Source organism: Scyliorhinus canicula, chromosome 28 (assembly GCF_902713615.1).
Source record: "Scyliorhinus canicula chromosome 28, sScyCan1.1, whole genome shotgun sequence".
Classification (NCBI taxonomy): domain Eukaryota; kingdom Metazoa; phylum Chordata; class Chondrichthyes; order Carcharhiniformes; family Scyliorhinidae; genus Scyliorhinus; species Scyliorhinus canicula.
The window spans coordinates 16,214,366-16,236,985 of record NC_052173.1 but is presented as its reverse complement, the minus strand read 5'-3'; the positions used below and the strand labels follow the sequence as shown (position 1 = coordinate 16,236,985).

General features: G+C 48.2%; 1 protein-coding gene and 1 non-coding gene across 4 annotated transcripts in view; both read left to right on the top strand.

Moving 5' to 3' along the window:
* asic1b (acid-sensing (proton-gated) ion channel 1b) overlaps positions 1-12,855 on the top strand; it is an 809,000-nt gene extending 796,145 nt beyond the window's left edge. For all 3 annotated transcript variants that reach the window (XM_038786503.1, XM_038786501.1, XM_038786502.1), the window contains exons 9-10: positions 696-800; positions 12,350-12,855. In XM_038786503.1, the coding sequence (XP_038642431.1) occupies positions 696-800; positions 12,350-12,454 (210 nt within the window). In that variant the 3' untranslated portion in view covers positions 12,455-12,855. The remainder of the gene's footprint in view (positions 1-695; positions 801-12,349) is intronic.
* Positions 6,288-6,369, top strand: trnas-gcu. Its single transcript has one exon. It is a non-coding gene; the product is annotated as a tRNA-Ser (tRNA).
* Positions 12,856-22,620: the final 9,765 nt, after the last annotated feature.

Sequence of the window (22,620 nt, the reverse complement as noted above, 5' to 3'; positions counted from 1 at the left end):
CAAACAGAACAAGGACACACACAGGCAAACAGAACAGTGACACACACAGGCAAACAGAACAAGGACACACACAGGCAAACAGAACAATGATACACACAGGCAAACAGAACAAGGACACACACAGGCAAACAGAACAATGACACACACAGGCAAACAGAACAAGGACACACACAGGCAAACAGAACAATGATACACACAGGCAAACAGAACAAGGACACACACAGGCAAACAGAACAATGATATACACAGGCAAACAGAACAAGGACACACACAGACAAACAGAACAAGGACACACACAGGCAAACAGAACAATGATATACACAGGCAAACAGAACAAGGACACACACAGGCAAACAGAACAATGATACACACAGGCAAACAGAACAAGGACACACACAGGCAAACAGAACAATGACACACACAGGCAAACAGAACAATGACACACACAGGCAAACAGAACAAGGACACACACAGGCAAACAGAACAAGGACACACGCACACACAGGCAAACAAAACAAGGACACACCCACACACAGGCAAACAGAACATGTTTCCGATGCTTCCAGTCTCCTCGGTATCTCACAGTTTCAGACCTAGCGATAATAAAGGAAGACCAGTCCCACCTTCCATCTGGGATAGCAAAAGGTCTAGTCGACTGAAGCAGCCAATGAGTATTGTGTCTTTTATGTTGGCAGGTATTGAAGCACAAACTATGCGGCATATTGAAATATGGAAAACAACAGAAGAGGAACAACAATGACAAGGGAGTAACACTCAGCCTGGATGACATCAAACGCCATGCAAGTATTACTTCTTCATTTCTTAGTTTTAAGGCATTTAGTCCTCCTTTCCTCTTGTTGGCAGTCTTCCAGTGCCTCATATAATCTATAGGCTGGGAACCATCTCGCAGACATCTGCTTACATCACCTTCCAGCCAGCCACTTGGGCAATGCACGAGAGCAACTCCCCAAAGGATTTCTTTATTTCTCCCTCCTCCATCGTTGGGAAAGAATCTTTCTCCCCTCCTTACATTGACGTGAACAGCTCCCACACCCCATCCAGTGAACATTGCATGGGTGTGGGGTAGCAGGGAGCGGAGTTGGAGGGGGCTACTGTGGAGCAGCTGGTGAGGTTTCTGGCAGATGGCATGATGCCACCATCCCTGCCTCTCATGGCAGCACCAGAGAAAAGCAAGAAATACCCGCTCCGTCTCCATCGTTCACCTTTTCACTAGGCCCCAGATTTGTGCTTCAAAATCCAAACTCTCAGCTACTGTCAGAATGAGCCAGTGAAGAGACACAGTTCAGTCTATTAGCAACTTGTAAAGAGACATATGATGTTGTACGCCACAGGCATTTTTGCAGTCACTGAGTGCAATTGATGGCAGCAAATTAAACGTTTGTCCTTCAACAAGCACAATTGACATTTTATCCTACCTTTGCAATTCTGTGAGGAGAGGCTGGAATTCTCAGATTAGTGCAACACATGGTCAAGTAATGCCTCTGAATGGGGCTTTGAAAATGTAGCCTTACTATGTGTATTACAGAACTTGCCATAGTCATGTGGTTCTGGCATGAGGCACACGCCGTGGGTTGCCATTTCTATACAGTTCAATCAAGACTTTGAGACAAGATACTAATGAAGATTGCCGTCCTTATGCATGACGCATGGTGTAGAGAAGTGGAGAAAAGAAATAGATTTTTGAACCCTGGAAATGATGCGAAGAAAACTCTGAGAAACCCAGGAACAAGCTGCTGAAAAAAGGACAAAAAGATAAGCTGCAAGGAAATACCGAGCGAGTCAAAATGGCTGCAGTAAAGGTTCCCATCCCATCTCCAGTAACATTGGACAGTGATACGAGGCAATTTTCCAAATACAATGATACTTACTTAACAAGCCTGAGCCAATAAGAGTATCCATGCTTTTAATAGTGCTGGGGAAGGACAGCTTCGAAGTGTTTGCCACTCTAAATTTAACTGTGAGCAGAGATTTTGAATGTCTTGAACATTTTAAACTCTGAGTGAATGTAGCATATGAATAATATGCGTTCAACACTAGAGTTCAGGGTGGAAATGAGACCAGTGAACAGTACATCACAACAGTAAGAGAGCTGGCAGAATCATGTGAATACAGACAGCTAAAAGATGATCTGATTAAGGAGAGATTGGTCTTAGGCATGCGAGAGACCCTCAGTGAGAGCAAGTCAAACGAAAGATGAGAAAGATGAGAAACCGATGCTAAAGAAAGGAAGAGACGTATGTCAAAATGCGGAAGTTGCGAAACATCAGCTAAGGCATACGTATGTCAGAGCAGACAGTATTCTGAGAGACAGTCCAAGCCAAGAGAGCAGATAAATCATTGATAAAGGACAGATGCAAATACAGCGAAGGCTAGCATGCACAGGGAAAGGATTGTCCAGCGTGGGGAAAGCAGTGTTTCAACTGCAAGAAGCAAAATCATTTGGCACACAAGTGGTTGGTGAGTAAAATCAAAAGAAATCTATACAGGTGGCCATTGGAGAGATATCAGCAGACAAGTCTGGTGAAGAATTATACACGATACAATAAGCTGAATCAGTCAAGACGATAGCCGACAAATAGTTTGTGACTGTTACCATGGTGACTGCAGCGGTGTCAGATAGACAGTGGTGCCCAGGTCATAGATGGGATGCAACAGCCAGTTCTTCAAACTGACGCAAGTCTAAAGCTTGGACTGGTAACCCTGAATGTGTCAACAGAGATTCACAGCGTGTCACAGCACCCAAAATCAGTGGCGGCAGAACAGATCCTAGAGGAGTACATCGATGTGTTTGAAGAGCTGGGGTGTCTACCAGGAGAATAGTGACGTAGATGAGAGTGCAAGAGCAATTCAGCATCGGCTGAAAAATGTTCCAGCTGCCCTCAAGTCAAACCTAAAATACATGATAGAAGAGCCAGAAAAGAGTGAAGTAATCAAAAACGTGACGGCCCCCTACAGACTGGATTAGCAGCATGGTAGTGCAAAAATACCTGGAAAGTTGCAAGGACGCTTAGATCCAAAGGATCTAAATAAAGCGCTGAAGAGATCTCACTACCTCACATCAACCAGCGAAGAAAAGTAACTTGCCACGGAAAAAAATAGTCCCTACCTTAGCTTTGAAGGTTGGTTACTGGCAAGTGACGCTGGATTAAAACAACAGCTTCCGATCACCATTCTGGGTGCCATTCCGGAGATACAGATGGTTCTATAGCTCCAGAAGGGCAGACAGCGTGAGAGAGTCAGTGATCTTCCTGGATTGAAAGCCATGGTAGATGATCTACTAGTCTATGGATGCGGAGACAGTGGAAGAAACCAGAGCCGACCATGATCAGCATTTAATACAACTGGCGTGAGCTCGCCAGCTGAACCTGAAGCTGAACAAGAACTGAATGTGACTGAAGTCAAGTTATTCGGTCATGCACTGACAGCAAAAGGTTCTTCGCTCAGTTCCTAACAAGGTGAGAGGTGTAGCAGCGATCAATAGATGCGAAAGCAGTCTAACGATTTGTTGGATGTGCAAACTATGTTTGCCTAATTTGTCAGCTGAGTGTGAAGCAATATGTGAACTCACTTCCAGGGATGTGCTGAGTTATTGGGGAACAGAATAAGAAATGGCATTCATAAAATCAATTGACTATGCCAGTGTTGAAGTACAGGGATGTTGTGGACGAAGTCACCTTGCAGCGTGATGCCAGTAAGATGAGTCTGGGAGAAACTCGAATGCAACTAAGGCAGCCAGTCACATTTTCCCCAGAGCACTAACACTGTGTTCAGATCGAGGAAGAATGCCTGGCTATTTTTTTTTGCCCGTGAGCATTTTCATCAGTACCTGCTTGGAAGACACAAATTAACAGTGGAGTCCGACCACAAGCCCCAACAAAGCATTTTTCTCAAACCGCAACTCTGCTCCAAAGCGACTGCAAAGAGTGTTACTTCATATGCAAAGATACCATCTGGATGTGACATATAAGCAAGGCGAACAGATGCACATTGCCGTCGAGAGCAGCGCTCCCATGAAGAAAGTTGAGCAGGCTACAACAAAATGTGTAATCTTCCAGATTCAACGTGAAGCAGCAGTTCGACATGACCAGGAAGCTACCAACCTAGCAGACACTGGGTGCGATTCTCCGCTCCCCACACTGGGTGGGAGAATCGCGGGAGGGCTGGGTGACTCATTTCATGCCCCCCTGGCGACCCCGCGATTCTCCCACCCCCCCGCTCGGAAGAATCACCGCTCGCCATTTTTCACGGCGACCGGCGATTCTCCCACCCGGATGGGCCGAGCGGCCTGCCATTCGCGACCGGTTCACGACGGCGGCAACCACACCTGGTCGCTGCCGTCGTGAATATGGGCGCCAAAGGCCCGTTTGAAGCTTGTTGGGGGGCGGAGAGGGGAGTGAGCACCACGGCCGTGCTCGGGAGGGGACTGGCCCGCGATTGGTGCCCACCGATCGTCGGGCTGGCGTCTCAAAGGGACGCACTCTTTCCCCTCCGCCGCCCCGCAAGATCAAGCCGCCACGTCTTGCGGGGCAGCGGAGGGGAAGGCGGAAACCGCGCATGCGCGGGTTGGAGCCGTCAGCCGTCGTGACGTCAGCCACGCATGCGCGGTTTGGAGCTGGCCAACCTGCGCATGCACGGCTGACGTCACATAGGCGCCGCCGTCGCGTCATTCTCGGCCCGCCACCTTGACGCAAGCGTCAGGGCCCAGCGGCCGAGAATAACGGAGCGCCGCTCCTAGCCCCCCAGGTGGGGGTGAATACGGTGAGAGGAGCAGCCTCCGAGGCCATCGTGAAACTCGGCCGAGTTCACGACGGCCTTCCCGATTTTTCCCGGGAGCGGAGAATTCCCCCCACTGAATCTGTCAGATAAGTGCCTTGCTCAAATCAAGCAAACTACCCAACGCGATGCAACTCTCCACAACTCTGCTCCGAGAAGCAGTGATGAAAAGGTGGACTGAGGGCATCAAGGGCACACCTGTGGTCACAAGAACATTGGGCAGCACAGTGGCTAGCACAGTTGCTTCACAACTCCAGGGTCCCAGGTTCGATTCCCGGCTGGGTCACTGTCTGTGTGGAGTCTGCACGTTCTCCCCGTGTCTGCGTGGGTTTCCTCCGGGTGCTCCGGTTTCCTCCCACAGTCCAAAGATGTGCAGGTTAGGTTCATGGGCCATGCTAAATTGTCCTCAGCTAAGGTGGAGTTACTGGTTTACGGGGATATCATAGAATTTACAGTGCAGAAGGAGGCCATTCAGCCCATCGAGTCTCTTGGAAAGAGCACCCTGCCCAAGGTCAACAACTCCACCCGATCCCCATAACCCAGTAACCCCACCCAATACTAAGGGCAATTTTGGACACTAAGGGCAATTTATCATGGCCAATCCACCTAACCTGCACATCTTTGGACTGTGGGAGGAAACCGGAGCACCCGGAGGAAAATCACGCACACACGGGGAGGATGTGCAGACTCCGCACAGACAGTGACCCAAGCCGGAATCGAACCTGGGACCCTGGAGCTGTGAAGCCATTGTGCTATCCACAATGCTACCGTGCTGCCCCGTTGGAGGTGTGGGCTTAAGTGGGGTGCTCTTTCCAAGAGCCGGTGAAGACTCAATGGGCCGAATGGCCTCCTTCTGCACTGTAAATTCTATGATAAATGTATTGGGCATACCGAGAAGAATTGCCAGCCCAAGTTGGCATCGTGTACAAATGGAAATAGAGTCATCATCCCTCAGGAAATAAAAGAATGGATACTGAACCACATCTATGCAAGCCACCAATGGATTGAATCAACTCTGAGTGAGAAAGGCAAGAAATATGCTTTACTGCACATGAGCAATGAAATTAATGATCACATTGGCCAGTGTGGTGCTCATAGCAAGTAGCAGTCTGAACAAGCTAGAGAGTCGTTGATGTTGATAACATATGACATCCCAGACAGACCATGGATGAAGCTGGGAGTAAATCTCTACACTTTGGCAGGAACTGATTATCTAGTCACTGTAGACTACTCTTCTGACTACTGGGTGTTAGACCATATGACTTCAACAACGGCAAGAGAAATAGTAGAATGCTTGAAAGAAAACTTCAGTCGTTACAGCATTTCAGACATTGTGATGCGTGACAATGGCCCTCAGTTCACGTGTGAAGAATTCAGCCACTTCACAAAGGATTGGGGCATTCAACACTACAAATCACCTCTGAGCAATCCCCAGTTTAATGGAAAGGCTGAGGTGGCAGTGAAAATTGCTGAAGGACTAGTAGGATTAGTAGGACGAGGTGGCCGAGTGGTTAAGGCGATGGACTGCTAATCCATTGTGCTCTGCACGCGTGGGTTCGAATCCCATCCTCGTCGGTGCCTAGTTTTGGGGGCCTCACGGTAGCATGGTGGTTAGCATCAATGCTTCACAGCTCCAGGGTCCCAGGTTCGATTCCCGGCTGGGTCACTGTCTGTGTGGAGTCTGCACGTCCTCCCCGTGTGTGCGTGGGTTTCCTCCGGGTGCTCCGGTTTCCTCCCACAGTCCAAAGATGTGCGGGTTAGGTGGATTGGCCATGCTAAATTGCCCGTAGTGTAAGGTTAATGGGGGGATTGTTGGGATACGGGTTACGTGGGTTTAAGCGGGGTGATCATTGCTCGGCACAACATCGAGGGCCGAAGGGCCTGTTCTGTGCTGTACTGTTCTATGTTCTATGACTCATCATGAAATCGAGCAAATCTAGCACTGACATATACAAGACAATCCTTGAGTGGAGAAACGTCCCAACTGTAGGCATGGAAAGTAGTCCTGTCCAGAGACTGATGTCACGCTGCAGGCAAACTACTCTTCCGATGGCAATAAAGCGACTGAAACCAGAAGTAGAAACAGGCAGGAGTGAAAAGATCAAGGTGAAAGAACAGAAAGGCAAATTTCATTTTGACAAGGCTGCCAAACCATTACCAGAGCTAAATATTGGAGAGCCAGTCAGGTGGAAAACCTTCAACACTCTCAACAGGACTCAGCCCACGTGGGACCTTGGGACATGCGTTGAGAAATTGTCACCTCGATCATAGGCAGTGGAAGTGACTGACCAAATATGTTGGTGCAACATCTGAACAATAGTGGAACTGGGCCGTCACAACAATTGTCTAGTCAGGGGGAAGTGATCTCATCAGCTGTACTGCGTATAGAGTGACCATCAGTCCAAGCGGTCCACAACTCCCAAACGACCACAATTGAACAACAACAGTCACCAAGGCAACAAGAGTCACGGGACTGACACTCTCCAGACACGGAACATCATCTAGACCACTGTCAATCCGCACACGCACCATTAAGAGACTTGCATAATTTAAAGATTATGGGCGCAATCCTCCTGAACCACGGTCTTCCTGCCAGAGGGAAGCCCAGAGTGATTCCCACTGGCACTGGGAGTGATCCCGACGTGCTATTCTATGTCACTGGAAACAAAACCTTTCACAGAATCGGCTCTTCAGGGTCCATACTGTGACCGAGAGGGGCAGGACCTACCCTTTCCGACAGGTCCCGATCCACTGAAATCAGAGATCTCCGATCTCAAATACCTGCTGCAGTGCTCCCCACCCCCCATCGCCAGCAGGGCACACTCCCCGTTCTAATCTCTGACAAGGACCCACCCTCAGATTCCTCCAGGCCCCCCATTCAGCATCCCCCTCACCCTACCCTCACTCCCCCCATTCAGCCCTCCTCTGTACCCCCCACTACCCCCTCACCCTACCCTCACTCCCCCCATTCAGCCCTCCTCTGTACCCCCCACTACCCCCTCACCCTACCCCCACTCCCCCCATTCAGCCATCCTCTGTACCCCCCACTACCCCCTCACCCTACCCCCACTCCCCCCATTCAGCCATCCTCTGTCCCCCTCACTACCCCCTCACCCTACCCCCACTCCCCCATTCAGTCGCCCCCTCATTTCCCCTCTCATCCTGCCCCTACTCCCTCCCATTCAGCCCCCCTCAGTACCCCCCCACTCCCCCCTCACCCTACCCCCACTCCCCCCATTCAGCCACCCCACATTTTCCACCTCATCCCACCCCTACCCCCTCCCATTCAGCCATCCTCTGTACCCCTCACTACCCCCTCACCCTACCCCCACTCCCCCCATTCAGTCTCCTCCTCATTTCCCCCCTCATCCTACCCCCACTCCCTCCCATTCAGCCCCCCCCCCCCCCCTCAGTGTGCAGGCTGCACCTACACTTTCTAGGAAGCACTTGATTACAAAGAGGTAGATTTATGAAACAAAACTAGGGTTAGGAAAACATCTATTCCCTGAGTTAATGGATCTCTGCAGAGCTATAAAAACAAACAATTGGATTTTCCCCTTTGAAACTGCCTCACCCTGTCAATCATAAAGCTTTCAGCAGGCAATGGAGTGTGAAAATTAATGTAAACAATCCAGTTCAAACCTTTTGGCCTTCGAGCCGTACCTTCAAACTTCTAAATTGAAAGGGCAATGAAATTGACTGAAAACCACTTCAAAGGTTCCTATCACTTTAACGGGATAACTTTTAACTTCATCTCACAGACCTTTCAATTTGGCATTCTGAGTGACTGTTTAAATAGTATAGGTGTACAGATCAGGTCAGTTTCACTTTATTATGACAAAACTTAACTCTTTGACATACTGACTGTTTAATGCGTTTAAAGACTGCCATTGGGGAGAGCAACCAAACAAGTACCATCCTAGGGAAGACCCCCAACCTGAGTATCTCCAGCCCAGCACAAGCCCCCCTGACCCCCACCTCCCATGAAGCAGCAACCCCCTCAGCACCCTGGACGGACTTGTTGGTCGGGGACTTACCACCTTGCCACCCCTCGGACTACAAACCACCAGATCCACATTCCTCAATACTTGCACCAATTCATGCCAGTGGGCCCATCCCACCTGGCAAGTGAATGGTCCTGTCCATCAATGAGATCTAAAATAGCTCTAATGAGCTACTTGCATGGTCCCACTGAATCGGGCCGTGAAGCCCAGTTGGGACGTCAGGAAACCCGCTGTGGCAATGGAGAATCCTCATTTTAGGCCCGACGTACTATTCAGCGGCAGGTCCTGAATCCCGCTTTGAGCAGTGGACTGGAGGATCCTGGTCTATGTGTGCAATCCATGTGCGGTGACTGACAAGTGGAAAAAAAAAACAGTTGTTAATGCATGAGAACACTGGGTAACTTGGGGGACTCACAGTCACACAGGATCGTGCATTCAAACGCCTCTTTTGTTCACTAGGAAAGGGAGATATTTGTGTCTTTTGTTCGCTATGAAAAGGGAGATGTTTGGGGTTTTGAAAGTGTAGCCTTATGAATTTTCTCGCTTGCTATAGTCATGTGACTCTGCCATGAGGCAAACACTGTAGGCTGCCATTTCTATTCAGTTCAATGAAGAGCCTCACTGAGACAGGGAGCTGAAAAGGACTGCTGTTGTTATGCATGATACCGGCTCCAACCTCAAATCCGCCATTCACGACTGGATCATGAAAATAAGTCCAGAGTGTGTCTCGGTTCCGTGGCAGCTTTGCTGGAAATGCTTTGTGCTCTGTGCTCGAGATAATCACTGAGGCAAAATGTATTATTACACTAATGATTTAGCAATAATGTAATTAAAATCCCACTCACGCGATCAGAAGTTAAATGCTTTGAACCACTGGTAATCAAATAAAAGCAGCCACCAGACAGCCCCGTCACAATAAAATCAGGAGATACCTCATTAAAAAGTTGGAGCAGGGCTAATTTAAGCAGAGTGTATGAATGAGTAAGGGGAATCACTTGGAGTCGTGATCTACATTCATCATTTGCTTTGTAAGCTCTGTGTGAGCCGGATTATTTTTGCATGTTCCCGTAGCACCTGTGATCAGCGGACACAGGGCATCTTTCCATTATAGGCTACAGGTTCTGTCATAGAATCGTAGAATCCCTATAATACAGAAGGAGGCCATTTGGCCATTCAGGTCTGTACTGAGCCCTTTGGAAGAGTACCCTACCCAAGCCCAAACCCCGCCCTATTCCTGCAGCCCCACCCTGAGGGGCAATTTATCACGGCCGACCCACCTAACCTGCACAGCTTTGGACTGTGGGAGGAAACCGGAGCACCCGGAGGAAACCCACGCACACACGGGGAGAACATGCAAACTCCGCACAGGGAGTCACCCGATGTTGGAACCGAACCCTGGTCCCTGGCGCTGTGAGGCAGCAGTGCTAACCCCTGTGCCACCATGCCGCCTGGTCCCTGGCGCTGTGAGGCAGCAGTGCTAACCCCTGTGCCACCATGCCGCCACCCGTCAGCTCAAACCCTCAACGTAAATGCTTCTGAGGGGAACCAGAAACGGAATCCGATGTGGCATTGTACAATCTTACAGCACAGAAGGAGGCCATTCGGCCCGTCGCCCCCAGACTATCTCTTTCAAAGAGCTGCCCAATTAGACCCACTCCCCGAGGCCCTTTCTCTCTTCAACTCCCTTTTGAGAGTTTCTGTTGAATCTGCTTCCAAATTCAGACAGCGCATTCCAGATCACAGGAGCTGGCTGTATTAAAACATTCTCCTCATCGCAAGTTGGCTTTTTTTCGCAATAGCTTTACAATCAAGAGTCTCTTCACATGGGGCTAAATGTAAGGAAGTGATCCTGCTCTCCCTCATCGTCAGGCTGCTGTGTGTTATCAGTAGAACCCAGCATCACTATGGAGACTGGTGCTTGACAACCAGTGAAGGGACGAGCACGAAGATTATTCTGCTGGAATGCTATCCTTCCTTTCTTCAGGATCCCAGTTCAAATATAGTCCCGGCTGAGGAGATGAAAACCTCCCCCATCTGCTGGCTGTAAGGATCCTGCAAGAATGAGCCTGTCCTCACCCAGGTCCCAGGGCTGGTGGGCGAACAGTGCACCAATTACCTCTGAATTGATTGTCCCATGCAGAGGGACTTTGATGTCAGCTTGTGTGGAAAACTGAAATATATTGGGATGTGTGGTGGGGGTTGGTCGTTACGAAGGATGTGGAGGCTTTGCTGTTCTGTAGTTCTGGCTAAGATGTTTTGTTGCTCTCAGGTAAAGGAAGCTTTTCATTAAAGCGGCCTGTGCTATACTTCCCAGAGGGTGTCAAAGCCCTCTTGCACAGCCCCACCTTGCTCCCTTTGATGAGTTCAACATTGTTTTTCTTTGAACTATTAGTTTTAATAAAATGCAACTCAGAAGAGTAACTCCACCCAAGCATTTCATGGAACCTTTTCCTCGCCCTGCCATTGTCACTGGACCAGTGATCCAGAGACTCGGGGTAATATTCTGGGGACCCGGAGTCAAGTCCCACCACGGCAGATGGTGAAATTTGGGGCGCGATTTAATGGCCTCGACGCGCCTGACTTGCTAAGGCTTCCCGTGAGATTCATGACGCTCGAGACGTCTTGAGAGCTTCAACCGAACCTCACATGGCATCGTGATCACTGGGCGAGATCCGGATTAACACATTTGAGTGAGTCATTCAATTAAACTAATTTAATTAAATTAGCCATTTGGCTCATTTAAATGTGCATGCGCCAGATTCTCACGGCACCTGAGACCTAACGGCGTTGCCTGGGTGACCTCGCCAGGGCGCCATTTCCCAGTGGTCCGCACAAACGTGGACCAGGCGTAACGGCACCTGGGGTCTCCCAGGCCATTGGAAACCCCTGGGTGGTCTGGGTAGAGCATGGTGGCACCCTGGATCCCCCTTTGGCACCTGGGCACTGCCAACTTGGTGCCAGGGTGGCACTGCCAACTGTTGGGGCCTGAGAGGAGCCATGCCCATGAAAGGGGGATGGTGAGGGGACTATGAAAGGTGGGAAGGGGGGGGGGGGGGGCGGCTGAGGGGCTATGAAAGATGGAGGGGGGGGGTGAAGGGCAGGTTTGAAGAGGTCTTATAAAGGTTGGGAGGATGAACTACAAGAGTCGACCACATTGCTGTGGGTCTGGAGTCACATGCAGGCCAGATCATGCAATGAAGGACTTCTCTGAAGGACATTAGTGAACCAAATGGTTTGCGACAATGGTTTCATGGTCATGACTCAACTTTTACTTTTTATTGAATTCAAAATTCACCATCTGCCGTGGTGGGATTCGAACCCGGGACCCCAGAGCATTACCCTGGGTCTCTGGATTACTGGTCCAGTTCCCCCACGTCACTGCCTCCACAAGATAAATTCTGACGAATCTTTATCCTATTTGATCTCAACCCTGGGGAATGTCAAGCTCACTGTGATCCAATTAGCTCAAGGTACTGCGATGTTACATTGGGAGCCGAGATATTGCCAATCTTTGACGGTCAGTGCACAGAACTTTCTTCTTCTTTCCACAGAACCCATGTGAGAACCTAAGGAGCCACCCAGTGGGAATGACATACCCAGCGAACATTCTACCTCACCACCCCCCCCGCGGCACGTTTGAAGATTTCACCTGCTGATGGCAGAGGCTCACGGCTGGCGACCACGACGACCACCCACGTATCTCACGGTTCAACGAGCGGAAAGGAGACTGGACTGTCCACGGAGACTGGAGCTGTCCGGTTCTGAACTACCAAAGTCATTGAACAAACCTTCTGGAGACACACTCACAAACAACCCAACTACACGTTTGAAACAAAATGGCAGTTTTGGGGATGACTGTTCCGTGGACTCCACTCATTCTTACACTAACTTTGCGAAAAGAAAACCAACTTTTTTCTCTCATCTAGAGTCATACTCCAGTTTTGTAAAACAAATTTTTTAATCCACTGATTATCGTAAATGCTTCTGTAGGCCGCTCGTATCGTCTTGCGTAGTCATGTTCTTAAGATAAAAAAAAATTAGAACACATTTCACGTCATCCCAAGTGAAACCTGTTGCTGCAGCAATTCATTTCCTCTCGCTGACGGATTTTGTTCACTAACGACATATTTGCACCATTTCTACCATCGCCAAATGGTTACTTTACACTATAGTTTGTTCAGAGTTAGAATGACTGGACACCAAGGAGGAAAGTCGTGCAGGCTTGATTGATGGGTCAGTGCCACCTTGTTTCCTTGTGGAATTCCGACTTACGTTGTGACGTTTAAGGGACGTCTTGACAAATACAGGAATAGGATGGGAATAGAGGGATATGGACCCCAGAAGTGTGGACGATTTTAGTTCAGACGGGCAGCATGGTTGGTACAGGCTTGGAGGGCCGAAGGGCCTGTTCCTGTGCTGTACTTTTCTTTGTTCTTTGAATTTGGAAGGCGGGAACTTTGTCTCAGGCAGCAGTACGAGACAGACAGATCGAATCAGCCCTCAATGGCAATAGATTGTAAAATCGACTGGCAGAAATCTGCCATTTTCTGCTTCCGCCCAAGACGAAATTCTCTTCTTTTAAAAAAAACAAAACAAAATGGAGACCGCTCGCAAAAAGACCTCTCCTGGCCCAGCACACTTTTTGTTTATAAATTTAGAGTGCCCAATTCTTTCTTTTTCCAATTAAGGGGCAATTTAGCTTGGCCAATCCACCTACCCTGCACATCTTTGGGTTGTGGGGGTGAGACCCACGCAGACATGGGGAGAATGTGCAAACTCCACACGGACAGTGACCCAGAGTCGGGATCGAACCTGGGACCTCGGCACCGTGAGGCAGCAGTGCTAACCACTGTGTTACCCTACCACCCTCTAGTCCAGCACAATTAATGGCGGGATATTATCCAGGGTAACAGAGTCCAGCCATTCGAGAGGAGCTTACGCCAGATGAAGGTAGTACCTGTACCGATCACTTGAGTGAAAGAAAAAGATTTCAGCCTATCTGTGTGTTTGATGTAGAACAATTATAGTAAGGATTATGACTGATGCTTCCACTACATCATGGCGAAGTGTGAGGAGGTTGAGGAGAAAGCCCTGGTATGAGTTATTATTTAATGGGGGGGAAAAGGAAACAACACAAGTCTTTCTGACAATCAAGTGATCTTTATAAAGTAAAAAAAAACTGAATCTGGCTTTCCCTACAATACAAACATAAAACAAATAGCCCCACAAAAGTGATCACTCCCTTTACCTCCAGCGAGCAGGAATTGAAATGAAATTTCAGCAGCACGGTAGCACAGTGGTTAGCACCGTTGCTTCACAGCTCCAGGGTCCCAGGTTCGATTCCCCGCTGGGTCACTGTCTGTGCGGAGTCTGCACGTTCTCCCCGTGTCTGCGTGGGTTTCCTCCGGGTGCTCCGATTTCCTCCCACAGTCCAAAAATGTGCAGGTTAGGTGGATTGGCCATGATAAATTGCCCTTAGTGTCCAAAAAGGTTGGGTGGGATTACTGTGTTACGCTGATAAGGTGGATGCATGGCTTAAGTGGGGTGCTCTATCCAAGGGCTGGTGCAGACTCGATGGGCCGAATGACCTCCTTCTGCACTGTAAATTCTATGATTGGCCATGCTAAATTGCCCTTAGTGTCCAAAACATGTTAAGTGGGGGTTACTGGGTTACGGGGATAGCGTAGATACATGGGCTTCAGTAGGGTGCTCTTTGTAAGGGCCGGTGCAGACTCGATGGGCCAAATGGCCTCCTTCTGCACTGTAAATTCTATGATACCTCGGACAATTCACAGAAAATCCTTGCGGCTGATCATCCTGAGAATAGATTAAATATTTTTTTTTTTTTACAAAGTATTGACAGATTCCAAGCTTGGATTTTAAAAGTCTGTAGTTTTTAGGAAGAAGCAACGACAGAATGAAGGGAGAAGCAACCCAAGTGGGTTAATGGAGTTCAGGTACAAATCAGCGATGATCTGATCGAATGGCAGAAAAGGCTCGAGGCCTCCTTCTGTTCCTTATGTTTCACAGCTGGGAGAGAATCTTCCAAAGGCACTCTTGGTACAGAGGTAAGATAGCAATTTCTGTTGAGGTGTCACCTTATTGACAGAACCCGTTCAACTTTCCATTAAATGGTGGCTGGCCTATTTTACTTTGTTACTTCCCAAGCCGCATGACATCTGGAAGGTGATGTGATTTTCTGGTTCACACCTGTGAGGCCTAGCACATTGAGTTTCCTGGCTTCAAGTAGGCCTCATTGGGAGAAGCAATGAATAGAGGCAGTGTATTCCAAATTTCACTGGTAAGTGAGAGAAATGGAGGTTCTTGTATAAAACACTTTTTAAAAATGTAGACATAACTCCATATCTATAGAAACGTAGAACTGATTGATGTGATCCTCAACTAACTTCCAACCTGATGCCTGACAACGACATTAAAGGCAGTTGACCAGTGCACACTGTGGACAGCACGGTGGCAATGGCTGGCACAGTGGTTAGCTCTGCTGCCTCACAGCACCAGGGGCATGGGTTCAATTCCAGCCTTGAGTGACTGTCTGTGGAGTTTGCACTTTCTCCCCATGTCTGCGTGGGATTCCTCCAAGTGCTCCAGTTTCCTACCACAGTCCAAAGATAGAACATACAGTGTAGAAGGAGGCCATTCGGCCCATCAAGTATGCACCGACCCACTTAAGCCCTCACTTCCACCCTATCCCCGTAACCGAATAACCCCTCCTAACCTTTTTGGACACAAAGGGCAATTTAGCATGGCCAATCCACCTAACCTGCACGTATTTGGGCTGTGGGAGGAAACCCACGCAGACACGGGGAGAATGTGCAGACTCTGCACAGACAGTGACCCAGCAGGGAATCGAACCTGGGACCCTGGCGCTGTGAAGCCACAGTGCTATCCACTGTGCTACCGTACTGTCCTGGTTCTTGATGTGCAGGTTAGGTGGATTGGCCATGTTAAATTGTCCCTTAGTGTCCAAAGATGTGCAGGTTAGGTGGATTGGCCATGTTAAATTGTCCCTTAGTGTCCAAAGATGTGCAGGTTAGGTGGATTAGCCATGCTAAATTGTCCCTTAGTGTCCAAAGATGTGCAGGTTAGGTGGATTGGCCATGTTAAATTGTCCCTTAGTGTCCAAAGATGTGCAGGTTAGGTGGATTAGCCATGCTAAATTGTCCCTTAGTGTCCAAAGATGTGCAGGTTAGGTGGATTGGCCATGTTAAATTGTCCCTTAGTGTCCAAAGATGTGCAGGTTAGGTGGATTGGCCATGTTAAAGTGTCCCTTAGTGTCCAAAGATGTGCAGGTTAGGTGGATTAGCCATGTTAAATTGTCCCTTAGTGTCCAAAGATGTGCAGGTTAGGTGGATTGGCCATAATAAATTGCCCCTTAGTGTCCAAAGATGTGCAGGTTAGGTGGATTAGCCATGCTAAATTGTCCCTTAGTGTCCAAAGATGTACAGGTTAGGTGGATTGGCCATGATAAATTGCCCCTTAGTGTCCAAAGATGTGCAGGTTTTGTGGATTGGCCGTGTTAAATTGCCCCTTAGTGTCCAAAGATGTGCAGGTTTTGTGGATTGGCCATAATAAATTGTCCCTTAGTGTCCAAGGACGTGCAGGTTAGAGAAGGGTAGGGGGGCGTGGGCCGAGGTATGGTGTCTTGGGGAGGGTCGCTGCAGATTAGATGGGCTGAATGACCTCCTTCTGCTCTGTAGGCTTTCTATGACTTTTACGAGTAATGAATAAAAGCTTAAAATTTGAGCTTCTAAGCACCTCACTTGAACTAAGTTAGACGCAAAAGACCATCATCCTCGAGCAGTGGTATTCATTATATGACTAAGGGCCATTTGTCCCCTGCCTCCAAAGCATCTATGATTCTCAGCAGACTACCTGAGCATTCTGCCCAGCTGCAACATGTTGAAGGAACTTAGATTCTGTCCAGTCTCCTGACTTGTAATTTAAAGAAAGCCTTCAGCGATGGAAAATGAGGTGATATTATTTGAAGGCCCAGTTATCCCTCCCGCCTTGCAGTGATTTAATATTGAGCCAAGGTAGTTCTCTTACGGGAAGTGCCTGCTCTCTATTTGGGAACTGTACAAAGCAGAATTGAATGTGGGCGAACTGCAGGCTTTCACCCACCACTTGATGGCCCAGCACTGGTTTGGATTGTGGGCATGGACAAGAAAGAAAGTAATTGTAGAGCTCGAGAGCGATTTGTGCATTCTGGCATTGGAGTTCAGTTCCAGGCTGAACACTACACAAATGTTCAGACTTTAGTGTACAGTGACCACTGGTATGAGCAGAACAAAACATTGTTGCCTTTGGTGCAAATTATCATTCCTTTTGTTGATTTGTGTCGCTACACAAGAGACTCCTTGCTCCTGAACTTAAACAACGATGTGTTGGATCCGGTGGAAGGTCGGATATTTGAAAGATTTCCATAGCACTTGTAATTAGAATTTACCGTCAGCAAACTTATGGGTGGGATTTTACGCCCTGCCTCCCCCCCCCCGCCGCCCCTCCCCCACCCAAACCCGGTGGCATGCTTTGCAGCGGTACAGGTGGCTCACCATTGGCTGGCGGTGGGATTGCCCAGTCCCGCTGCCGTCAGCGAGGTTGACAGCGAGAAGAGCTGGAAAAGATTTTGGCCCATGTACCCAATGGCAATTTGGAGGAGAAGCAGATTGACGATTGAATCGACAAAACGACAGACAACCTCATTCAAGTTGCGACGGTAATCACTCGAAACGAGCCTTGCGTCGAATCGTGTAAATACAGCGGTAAATATTCCAATCACTGGTATTTCAAACTGGCGGCGCAAAGCTAGAGGAGTTTAAAGTGATTTAATCGACTGCTGATTCCCCTTCGGAAGGCTGACAGTGGCTATGGAAAAAGGGACCCCAAACAGAAATGAACCACATTCACTATAAACCCCAGTCAGTATTAGACAGAATCTCACCTGGTGCATTGTAACTTTAATGGAGAATTGGTGCCACTTTGATACAAGTTGGGCGGGATTCTCCAGGTCCCCCAGCCGTGTGTTTCCTGGCGACTCGCCGTTCACTGGTTGCGGGATCCTCTCTTCCCACCGCTTGTCAATGAGATTTCCCATTGAAGCCCCCACCCCACACCGCCGGGAAACCGACGGGCGGGGGGGTGTTCTGCCTGCGGGCACCGTGAATGCCAATGGCCATTGAATCCCGTCCATCACAGCTCAGACTCTGGGTGAATTACCCTTCTCACCCCTTTAGCTTCAAACAGCCTTTGTGAATTGAGCTCAGCTGACCTCAATGCTGCTCTAACTGAGTTTACAGAATAAAGTGGATGCGATTTGGCATTCAATATTAACTTGTGTTCATCGCCATTGAACCGTCATTCTCACTGTTGGGGAATTGGGGGAGGAGATATTGTGGGGTGGGGGCGCGAAAACACAACTTGAAGGCACGTTTGTTTACGACTCCTTTAACGTGACCCGTGAACCACAAGAATTCTGGGACTGCCGCCTCAAACGACAGCCTGGATTTTCCAGTCCCGCCCAAGGCGGGAATCGTCACGGGTGGGACGGAAAATCCGTCGGACCAGACAGAGGTCGGTTGACCAAACTTTAACGACTTGCATTTCTAGCGCACCATTAATGTGGTCAAATGTCCCAAAGTTCTGATCCCATCACTGCCTGCGATATTATGTAGCTGTGCAGCATTTGGGTAACAATCCCCAGGAAGGGCCTGACAGCCCTCTTAGCGTTTTCTTTTCAGATAAAAGACAAAAGAGTGACACCAAGGGGGTGAAATGAAGACAAACCAACAGTGTCAAACCTGTGTAATTCTTGTAATGTATAAGTTTTGCCAAGTAACATCAGATACAGTACATTGACTCGCATCTTATTCATTTAGCTTAATGTGTTGTTATGTATAGTAACCATTAGATGCTCGTAATATTACAAAGCTATTGTGCCCTTCCTTGTTACTGACTTCAGACCTGCCTTTAATTGTATGAGGAACAAAAGAAAACATTTAGCCTTTAACATGGGAAATATATGTACTATGTACAAGTTTTATTCAGATAAAGCACAAGAGTATGGGATGGTCATGTATGACAGGTGATCCGCTATTTTATCATTGTAAACCTGATTGTTATCTAGAAGCAGCAATGAGTGGTTTCTACGGATGAAGCCCCATTGTATCTTCTTGACTGTGATGTTTTAACAAGTCTGGAAGAGGAAATTTGGTTTCCATTTTGATTTTCTACAAGCACTAGTTATCAAAATAAAATAAAAAAATGAACAGGATTTTGTGGTAGACTTAGAACGCGACGTTGAAGACCGCACCCAAGGATTGTCATCGTCACTGGTCTTCAGATCTTTATTTTGTTGCTTTGATAAAACCCCAGATAATGACTGTTTCAACAGTGACTCATTGGAGCAAAGCATTTCATCAAAGGCGGTGTTGGCAATTCCATCAACTTTAGCCAGGATGAACTTGCAGGAGTAAAAATGTGGAATGTTGGGAAGGATATGTGTCAATTTCAAATGCAGAGCAGTCAATGATGTTGGAGCTTTCAAATCAGGGATCATGGCTTCTTGTGAGAAAACAAAATTTTCAAGTATATTATACCTGCCATCAAAGATGCCCTTATATAATAATAAATATATATCATAGTATGCCATTGTAAATGTGATGTGTGTTCATTATTGCTCAGTCTTCTGATTGGTTCCGCTTCTTTCATTCTATTGAACGACAAGACCTCAGCTTGTGCAGATCACTGGCTCGCTGGATAAATGTATCGCTGAGCCAAAAGAAACAATGGCCGAATATAATGCTGCCATTGCAGCAGGAAAGATGGCAGTCACGGCCAATTGTGCGCACAAGGGACTGTGCATCAATCTGCCAGCGGTGGGAATAGGTCCCTCCTGCACGATTAAGTCAGAGGAGGGAAGGGGCCAATGTGAGCTGCTTACCTGCTCGCGGTGGCTCGTTAATTAGGCTCATTATCATGCAACAAACACCATTTAACCGTGAGCCCACCAGAATTTAGTTGTGGTTCTCCTGTACCTCCCAAAGGCTGCCCAGCTAACCCTGTTGGATTCACCTGTGGCCTTGTAGAGGGCCCAGTGCTCAATTATGGGATCCAGCATTGCCCTTCCCCCAACCCCGCACCCAATTCGACCCCCTCCCTGTGACCTCCATCCTGTCTTCACTTAACTGGGCAGCACGGTCGCACAGTGGGTGGCACTTTTTCTTCACAGCGGCAGGGTCCCAGGTTCAATTCCCAGCTTGGGTCACTGTCTGTGCGGAGTCTGCACGTTCTCCCTGTGTCTGAACAAAGAACAAAAAAAAATACAGCACAGGAACAGGCCCTTCGGCCCTCCAAGCCTGCGCCGATCCAGATCCTTTATCTAAAACTGTCGCCTATTTTCTAAGGATCTGTATCCCTCTGCTTCCTGCCCATTCATGGATCTGTCCAGATACATCTTAAATGATGCTATCGTGCCCGCCTCTACCACCTCCGCCGGCAATGCTTTCCAGGCACCCACCACCCTCTGTGTAAAGAACTTTCCGCGCATATCTCCCTTAAACTATTCCCCTCTCACCTTGAACTCATGACCCCTAGTAATTGAGTCCCACACTCTGGGAAAAAGCTTCTTGCTATCCACCCTGTCTATACCTCTCATGATTTTGTGGACATCAATGAGGTTCCCCCTCAACCTCTGTCTTTCTAATGAAAATAATCCTAATCTACTCAACCTTCCTTCATAGCTAGCACCCTCCATACCAGGCAACATCCTGGTGAACCTCCTCTGCACCTTCTCCAAAGCATCAACATCCTTCTGGTAATGTGGCGACCGGAACTGAATGCAGTATTCCAAATGTGGCTGGACCAAAGTCTTATACAACTGTAACATGACCTGCCAACTCTTGTACTCAATACCCCTTCCGATGAAGGAAAGCATGCCGTATGCCTTCTTGGCCACTCTATCGACCTGCGCAGCCACCTTCTGGGTACAATGGACCTGAACTCCCAGATCTCTCTGTATATCAATTTTCCCCGGGGCTTTTTCATTGACCATATAGTCCGCTCTTGAATTTGATCTTCCAAAATACATCACCTCGCATTTGCCTGGATTGAACTCCATCTGCCATTTCTCCGCCCAACTCTCCAATCTATCTGTATTCAGCTGTATTCTCTGACAGTCCCCTTCACTATCTGCTACTCCACCAATCTTAGTATCATCTGCAAACTTGCTAATCAGACCACCTATACCTTCCTCCAGATCATTTATGTATATCACAAACAACAGTGGTCCCAGCACGGATCCCTGTGGAACACCACTGGTCACAGTTCTCCATTTTGAGAAACTCCCTTCCACTACTACTCTCTGTCTCCTGTTGCCCAGCCAGTTCTTTATCCATCTGGCTAGTACACCCTGAAACCCATGAGACTTCACTTTCTCCATCAGCCTATCATGGGGAACCTTATCAAATGCCTTACTGAAGTTCATGTATATGACATCTACAGCCCTTCCCTCATCAATTAACTTTGTCACTTCCTCAAAGAATTCTATTAAGTTGGTAAGACATGACCTTCCCTGCACAAAACTATGTTGCCTATCACTTATAAGCCCATTTTCTTCCAAATGGGAATAGATCCTATCCCTCAGTATTTTCTCCATTCTGCGTGGGTTTCCTCTGGGTGCTCCGGTTTCCTCCCACAAGTCCCAAAAGATGTGCTGTTGGGTGAATTGGACATTCTGAATTCTCCCTCTGTGACCCGAACAGGCACCGGAATGTGGCGACTAGGGGCTTTTCACAGTAACTTCATTGCAGTGTTAATGTAAACATACTTGTGACAATAAAGATTATTATTAACTGCACCCAAGCATCCAATGATGATCCCTGGTGAGGTTCCTGGAACAATACCAGCAGCAGGCTGGTGATTCTGGTGGCAATGGAGAGCTGCTGGCCTCTCATTGGTTGGCAGCTCCTGGCGGGTGGTATTTCAGGCGGATCATAAATCCCCAGGAAGGCCCATCGCAAGCCAATTTAGTGCAGGACAGGCACTTAATTTAGTTGGGCCTCCTGCGCAGAAGCAACGTGGTTCCCACTGGTTCTCCAAGGGGTGGACGAGACCCCCGTTACCAGCATTAAATAAAGCCCCGTAGCTCAGATATAAAAAAACAGGAATTGTAGGAAATACTCAGCAGATCAGGCAGCTTCTGTGGAGATAAGAGTTGACATTGATGACCTTTCATCCCTCACGGACCTCTATCAGGGCGATCTGATAGAGGTCTACAAAATTATGAGGGGCATAGACAGGGTGGATAGTCAGAGGCTTTTCCCCAGGGTAAAGGGGTCAATTACTCGGGGGCATAGGTTTAAGGTGCGAGGGGCAAGGTTTAGAGGAGATGCACGAGGCAAGTTTTTTACACAGAGGGTAGTGGGTGCCTGGAACTCGCTGCCGGAGGAGGTGGTGGAAGCAGGGACGATAGTGACATTTAAGGGGCATCTCGACAAATACATGAATAGGAAGGGAATAGAGGGATACGGACCCAGGAAGTGTAGCGATTGTAGTTCAGACGGGCAGCATGGTCGGCGCAGGCTTGGAGGGCCGAAGGGCCTGTTCCTGTGCTGTACTTTTCTTTGTTCTTTATCACAGGTTTGACCCCTGAGTTTGTTTAGACATGGGAGGAATAATTCTACAGCCTCCGCATTCCTCCACTAAGACCGTAAAAGACAAAGCTCCAGTTCCTCACTTAAAATATACAAGTCCTGAATTTTCACAGAGATTGTCCCGATGCCCCACTGACACGTTGGAAAGAGGA